At 33.7% G+C, this 8462-nt stretch overlaps 1 protein-coding gene across 1 annotated transcript; it reads left to right on the top strand.

The window, feature by feature from the left end:
* The first annotated feature begins 6758 nt into the window (after nucleotides 1-6758).
* LOC122297842 (protein FAR-RED IMPAIRED RESPONSE 1-like) lies at nucleotides 6759-7748 on the top strand. The gene is made up of 3 exons (XM_043108052.1): nucleotides 6759-7235; nucleotides 7466-7597; nucleotides 7680-7748. The coding sequence occupies exons 1-3, from the start codon at nucleotides 6759-6761 to the stop codon at nucleotides 7746-7748; spliced, it is 678 nt and encodes a 225-aa protein (XP_042963986.1).
* Nucleotides 7749-8462: the final 714 nt, after the last annotated feature.

Genomic DNA, 8462 nt, shown 5'->3' with positions numbered 1-8462 from the left:
TATATAGTAACTATATTAACTTATAATAACTTATAGTAAATTAGTAATGTAAATTAACTATATAAGGTATAGTAATTAGTAACTTATAGTGTAACTAATAACTATATTAACTTATAGTAACTTATAGTAAATTAGTAATGTAAATTAACTTATACTAACTATATTAACTTATATTATTCATTATAATGTTTATACATTATTATTTATTAGATGTTAATATATTGATAACACATATTTTTATAAAATATGCACAATATCGGAGTCGGAGTCGGAGTGGAAGTCGAAGTCGGAGTCGGTGTGTCGGAGTCGGAGTTGGGACACCTCCACCTCCGACTCCAACTCTGACTCCGACTTTCAGGGGAAAAAAAATTCCGACTCCAACTCCAATTCGTCGGAGCCGGAGCGGAGTCGGAGCCGAAGTCGGATTTTTGGATTTCTGCTCAGCATTAGTTGACATAGGCAATATGCCGAACTATGTAAATCTGTGTGTTCATATCTCTTTACTTTCTCTGCATTTATTTTCCTTTCACTACCATGGATATACGCATTGACACCATATAGCCATAATGAACCACTATCGGTAGCTCCATACCACACCGATCTAGGCCTTAATCATCACAACGGGCCATAATGACCATTTCTTTCCTTTCGGTCTGTTGTGCAATCTTTTACGCATCAACAGATATGTAACATAATTTTTCAAAAAACATCTTGGACAGAAGTCTAAGGTACTATATCAAGGATATGGAACAAAAAGGAAGCCGGTCCTTGATTTATCGAGCATTCTATTTGAACTTCACTGAGGAGGAATTCCATCGGTTGATTGCCCATGTTAAGTTTTGGGCTTCCTATATGGAAAAGAAAACCAGTTTTAAAATTGGCCCATGTAAAAAAATTATTGCAAAAAATACTAGTGTTCGGTTTGGCCATTGAGATTTTTCATCTCAAATACAAAATTCTTATCTTATCATTACAATTTTCTTAAATTTCTATATAACATATAATAAACAATTCAACTTTTTCTTAACTTTTTCAAATCCCAAAATAATAATAATATTAAAGTATAATATTTTAATATTTAATCTTAAAATTCAAAATTTTCATCTAAGAAATTTCAGTGGCCAAGTAGAACCAACTCTTCATAAAAATTTTATTAAACATACTGAACTCTTAAAAATATAAACATTAATCTTGGATGGCACGTTATTTTCTTCACTTTTAAATTTTATGATTATTGAATTTATTTGTTACGTTTTAGTAGTGGACATTATATTGCTTTTGCTTATGACTATTTTACATGGGATTAATTGCAAATTTATAATTAACAAGTGCTCATATTTTATTAATGTTTAAAAAAAGGTTATAAAAGTTTTTGAGATAAATTAAATTGATACAGTTTTTATTTCTAAAACTAACAATTAAATTGTTTTGAGGTTGAGTAATGATGAAATTATTATTTACTAACATATATCTGAACATATGCGATCTTTTCCATTCTTGAAAGTTTTTGTAATATTGATTGTTTTTTTTATGGAGCATTTTATATTGAGGAGCATTTTATTTCCTTCAATTCTTAGTTGATTAACGATGTTATGAAATTATTTAAAACTTAGTACTGAAATTTGTGAGTTTAAAATTGTCATTTTATATATTTATTTTCTAACTAACAAATACGCAACATATGCATTGAATTATAACTATTAAAATTAACAATAATAATTTCTTTTAAAAAAATACTTTTTTTGTGGATTTTTTGGGCTATACAAACCAGCAGACTTTATGAAAAGTTACTATAATTTAAAAAAAAAAAAAAGAAATTAATTTCTTTTTTCGCTTTAGGTGTGGTAAATAAATAATGCTAGAAATGAGTATGGATTTATCAATTGGACTATAGTCCTCTCTTCTTTGCTTCTAAATAAATTCTAAGTGTTTGTAAGTTTATTACCTCTTTTAAATTTGTTTGAATTTTTTTTATCTACATTATCATTTATCATTTATTATTATTTTTTTAATTTTCTCAATTGAGCACACGTGCCGTACATGTTGTGCCTTACTAGTATATTATTATATAGTTCTTCTATATGCAAGTAGACGGCTTACGAAAATGCGCACCATTTATGATGTGGCAACTTCTTCCACATAGCTTCTTTCTGCCATTTTTCCCTCCAGTAGTGCTAGAGACAGCCACATTGCGAACTCCACTAACGTGGCAAAATGCCACATTAGCATTTATATTAAAAAAAAAGAACTAAACCAACGGGAAATACATTCAAGCTTGAAAGGGTTAGCAGCAGGAAAGACATTCAACCAAACCATCGCAGATCTTCTCTTTCAGACCTTTCATCTCTCAGTTCTCATAGCTATGTTTTTTTTAAAAAAAAAAAATTCTTGATTATTTTTAGTCACTAAAATCAGATAAATGAGAATTTAGTAGAATAGTCTATACACAAGAGATATATGGGTATATGATCCGAGTGATTTGTTGTTACTAAATTACGTAGGTAGATCGAATATAATTTTCCATAGGTAGAGCTAAGAAAGCTCTATGAAATGATATTCATGATTATTAATCATATATGAGTCTCATTATGAAAATTTATTTCTTTTTTCCATAATTGGGACATGAATATGATCATGAAGGCAAATGCGTACCTGATCTAGAACATGATGGCTTGCTAATTAAATAATGAAAGTGTTGGCAAGACAAATTAGAGATAAAGACATGTGATGCCTGATATACCATTTGTATCTTTACTCATGTGTGCATGTATCTTGCTTTCATTTTTGACAACCACCCACTTGCTTTCATTATTGAGGTAGTTTTATTTGGAATTGTGTAGATAGAAAAAGAGAAAGAAGATGCATCCCACATAAGATCTCCTATCACTAATCCATCAATCACGGTATTGTACATCTCTTTCAACAGTTAGCGTGTGTTTATTTTATGTGTAGTCATTGGCCACTTGGGTTGATTAACATTATATTACTACATGTTAGGACATATTACGACCACTTTATCCATGCATTTCAAATTACATGACAAGTTACTACGGTTCAGTGCCTCATGCATGATTACCACCTTTTATGCCTCATCCAAGTGCCATATCCATTGAGCTACCAGGTAATCGTTCAATGATAGCTTTAATTTTATGAACTTGAATATTTAGTCTAATTATTTATTTTTAATTTTTTTTTGGGATAATTACAGCAACAACCATGGAACTCTACTTTCGTTACTGCGTCAAGTACTGCTGCTCTGAGCAGTTCCGCTACCTTGCATAATTCTGCCATACCAATGATGGAACCTCCTCTAACTATCTACCTATATCTATGGAGCAACCAGGTGATTATTTCTTGAAATATTTATTGTAGTTAGTGTGTTTAAATTTTATGAACTATACAATATTTGGTCTAAGTATTTATGTTAAATTTTTATTTGGAAACTTGCAACAACAAACACGGAACTTTACAATCGCTCCCATGTCTAGTTCTGCAACCAATGTCAGCTCTAGCGTAGCTGCCAGTCCTAGTGTACAAAGCAGCGCTAGTGTAGCTACTAGCTCTTGTTCGACTTTACCAACATTTGTTCCTCCGACGAATGCCAACCCATATCCATGTGGTAGTGATGTAATGTGTTTGATTTTCCATATGCATTGTTTTTTATATTATTTAGAACATATATTGTCATATAATACTTTTTTCTCCTAATTTGCAGGAAAATAAAGTGCAGTAAAGTAACTCTATTGAAGAGATTAGTGAGGCCACGTTAGACTCGATAGATTGTGAAGAGCAGTCGGATGTGCTTTGAATTGGAGAATGCGTTGATGGCTTATTATAAACATTATGGAAAATAAAAAATTTTTTCAGTTATGATACAAAGGAGTAAAAGAGAGAAAGATTGAACTATCAAATATGTTACTCTGGGATGTGCTCGTGGTGGCAAGGCATAGAATAGGGCATCAAATGTCTCAAAACCTCGGCCAACAAGCAAGACAGACTGCAAGGTAAGGATGAATGCGATGTTCAAGAATGAGAAGTTTTGTATCACATCGGTTTTTAACACACACAATCATGTACTTAGTCCAAGAAAAACAAGATTCCTCATATGCAACAGAGAAGTTAATGAGTCAGTTAGGAGGGTGTTGGACACAAATGATCAGGCTGGCATATGGATGAATAAGAGTTTCCAAACTCTTGTAACTGAAGCAGGTGGGTTTGAGAATGTACAATTTGGAGAAAAAAATTGTCGTAACTATATTGATAAGGCACGACACCTGTGTCTTGGTAAAGGTGGTGCTCAAGCACTATTAGAATATTTTAGAAGGATGCAATACAAGAATGATGAATTTTTGGGCATCATGGATGTGGATGAGGATGATAGGATGAGAAATGTGTTTTGGGTAGATGTGGTAAGACCCCATGAAGATAAGGGCCAACCTAGCCCACCTATGGGCTCAGGCATGCCATGGCTCAACTTAGCCTATGTCAACTATGTTATTGCTTATTATTTATTTTAATTTAATTATTTATTTTCCAATGGACCTATTAGGAGTTTTCAAGTTGTAATCCTTATAAATAGGACCTTTAGTCTTTACATTTACATCTTTTGGCAAATTCCTTAGAGAATGATTATTTTGTTTAAGAGATCAACAATCAATGCTAGGCACTTGGGCTTTTTGGATGCAATTCGTGAATCCCAGAAAGAGGATCACACCTTGTAATTCGTGAATAGGTGTAATTCATTTATCTTGATCTTGCAACTTGGTGCAATTCATGAATCCAAGTTGTTGTTATCCTTATTTTTATCAAGTTATCAATGCATGAGATTTATTTCAACTATTGTGCAATCCGTGAATTATTAGTTGATTTGTTACCTTTTGTTCATTCAAGTTCTTAAGTATTTTACTTTGTTATTGAGTATTCATCATTTTGTTCTTGGTGTTCATCATTCCATTGCTCATTTGATTCTTCCATACTCTCATTTTCGACCACTAAAGTGTTTGTCACTTTTCATAAATCCTTTCCTTCACAAAACCCTAGCCACCCACCTCAAGTCCCTATAAGGTAATTTACTTCCTTCTAGGAGTCTTGACTCTTTCCCATTTCAAAGCCCTTAATTTAAGGAATTGACAATCATATTCAAATCCTTAAATCACTCTTCCTAAAATCTCTCTAGTCAACTATTGACTCGCCATCCTAGTCCAAATTCGAATTCCCTCATTCCCTCAAAGATTCCTTCCATCTTGCAAACATTCCATAAAATCCTAGCCAAATCATCACTTACCATACATGGCATTACCATCTTTACCCTTCTTCCATCCCAATTTACCCTAGCCGAAACCCCCCAATTCTCCATAAGGAAATTCTTTCCTTTTAGGAGTCTTGACTTCCTCCCATTCAAATCCCTTAGTTTAAGGAATTGATAATCCCCTTCAATTCTTTAAATTCATCATCCCTTAATTTAAGGAATTGATAATCTCCTTCAATTCCTTAAATCCCTCATCCCTTAAATTTCTCAAGTCAACATTGACTTTCCAAACTAGCCCCACCAATTCCTCAAGGATTCCTATCACTTAGGAATCTTTCCAAAACCCTAGCCTCCATCCATCTTGGTGCCAACCCTAATTCCATTGGGCAATTTTGGCAACCCTAGTTGCCTCATAGCCGAAAACCCTACCCTCACTCACTCTCATCAACCTTAACCCAATCAACTTGGCACTACACTCAAGGAACAAGCCCTAGCCGTCCATAGAAAATTGCAAATCCTAAACACTTAGCCTACCCAATTCTATCATCATCTTCATCATTCCACATCCCAAACACCTACCCTTTGTGGAAGGTCAAGCAAGTTGGCAAGATCACTTGATCACCAACATCACCAAGGCGAGCTCGTGTACTTAATGTTTAGGGACAAGACCGAGGTCTCTAATAGGATGCCCGTAGTAGAGGGGCCTATGACTATTTTGGAGATGCGGTAACATTCGATACCACAATCCTGACAAATAGGTATGGCATGCCATTTGCACCTTTCGTGGGTGTAAACCACCATGGACAATCAATCATTTTGGGTGTAGGCCTTATTTCAAGTAAGGATACAGAATTATTTGTATGGTTATTTAGAAGTTGGCTTGATTGCATAGATGGAAAAGCGCAAAATACTATTATTACAGATTAAGATCGCGCAATAAAAAATACGATCGTCATTGTTTTTTCCAACATGCGACATAGATATTGCTCGTGGCACATATTGAAAAAGGTCTCTGGGAAGCTTGGTTCTCATAGTCAATACCAATTTGGCCTGAAAATTAAGTTACTATCTTGTGTCTATGACTCCCTTACTATCGAGGAGTTTGAGAATTCTTGGAACATCATCAAGGATACATTTAACTTGCATGAAAATGCATGACTACAAAGCTTATATGCAAAGAGAGAGTTTTGGGTGCCTGTATATTTAAAAAATTCTGTTTGGACTGGAATGAGTACAACTCAGCGCAGTGAGAGCGTGAATGCTTTCTTCAACGGTTATGTGCATGCCAAGACAAACCTTAAAGAGTTTATTGATCAGTTCGACAATGCATTGAAGAAAAAAATTGAGAACGAAAACCAACTAGACTTTCACTCTTTCAATTTCACCATTCCTTACATATCACACTTGGCTCTTGAGAAAAAGTTTCAAGATATGTATACAAATGAAAATTTTAAAGAAGTTCAACAAGAGATAATGGAAATGATTTATTGTTATTGTCGTTTCAAAAAAAATGGATGGAGTAATCGCGACTTACTCGGTTGATAATGAAGTTAACGCTGAAGATTTCATTAAGGATGTTACTTATACTGTTTTGTTTAATGAGACGAAGTGTCTTTGTAGGTTGTTTGAGATGCGAGGGATAATATGTAGACATATTCTTTCCATCTTTTCAGCTAGGAAAGTTCATGAGTTGCCGGAAAAGTACATATTAGACCGTTATAGAAATGACATTAAACGTAAGTATACTCTCATTCCGAGCAATTATGACGTTATTGATCTGAGGCCAGAAACTGTTAGGTATAAATGTCTATTAAAGATTTTTTATGAGGTAATAACAAATACTTGCACTCAAGATGGGCATACTGAGGATATGGTATCAAAGTTGTATGCGATGAATGAAGTATACTGCACCTCGAAGCCCCACAACATAGATTTCAATGTTGGAGTAAGTACTGTGAATGTAGCCACGAAAGGAAGTTCGAAAAAGGTACTAAGTCCCCATATTGTCAGAGGCAAGGGAAGACCCCATGTAAGAGGAGGATGTGAACGATGGAGGAACAAATGAGGAAAAAAGAAAAAAAACTAAGGCAGTGAGAAAGAAAGGAGATAAATGAAAAAGCAGATTGATAAGAGTATAAAAAAGTAGATTTGAGTATTTGATAATATACTATTATTTGTAAACATGGCTTATTTAGGTATTTTTTTTTATGTTGTTAGAGACGTAGATTGGACAGCGAATTATTGGAAAGCACTGGAAATCAACTTGATGGAAATCAAGAAAATGTACAAACTCCTGTAATGGTGGATCAAGAAAGTGCACAACAAGAAGTGATGGGGACACAAGAAAGTGTACTAAAACTTTACTTAATTCATTTCTTGTATTTGTATATTTTTTATGTGGGTCTTACTTTGTTTGCTATTACATACACAGATACAACTAAGGATAGATGGGACACAACCAGAGACGACAGATGGAATGCAGCCAAATAACATATTGTAGCAAGACTTTGAGAACGGGTGTTGGAGTATGTTGTGTGTTGGTGTCAGTTTGTAAACAAATGCTTGTTGGTAGTGATTTGTTTGGACCCAGCAAAATGAACTCTTTGTATTTATTGTTGGGCTGCTATTGCATAAATGAAGTGTTTTTTTTTTCTTTTTAATTTTTAATGCTTCCAATCTTCGAGTGAATGCAGCAGTCCATAGTTTTTATAATGCACGTGTAGAATGAAGCAGAATTTTTAAGTGAATTTGCAGATTTTTTAGTTAATGCAACAGATGTTCAAGTTAATGTAGCAGATGTTCAAGTTTGCTGTAGCAGAATTTTTTTTTTTTAGTGAATGCAGGCTGCAACAGATTTTTTTTTATGCTCCTATCTTTGAGTGAATGCAGCAGTCCATAGTTCCATAGTTTTTGTAATGCACGTGTAGAATGAAGCAGAATTTTTGAATGAACTTGCAGATTTTTTAGTTAATGCAGCAGATGTTCAAGTTAATGCAGCAGATTTTTTTTTTAGTAAATGCAGCAGATTTTTTTTTTTTTTATGCAGCAGATTTTGCAGCACATATGTTGATTAATATACAACTGCCATGTCACCTTCGAAATCTTGTTAATAATTTCTATTTATAGAGCAGTTTTTTTTGCACAAAATACAAGCTTTGTATTGAAAATCTCAATAAATACAAAGAGTTTCCACAAAATACAAAGAGCTTCCACA

This window comes from Carya illinoinensis, chromosome 1 (assembly GCF_018687715.1).
Source record: "Carya illinoinensis cultivar Pawnee chromosome 1, C.illinoinensisPawnee_v1, whole genome shotgun sequence".
Classification (NCBI taxonomy): Eukaryota; Viridiplantae; Streptophyta; class Magnoliopsida; order Fagales; family Juglandaceae; genus Carya; species Carya illinoinensis.
The sequence above is the reverse complement of the archived record's forward strand: the minus strand, read 5'-3'. Positions and strand labels throughout refer to the sequence as shown.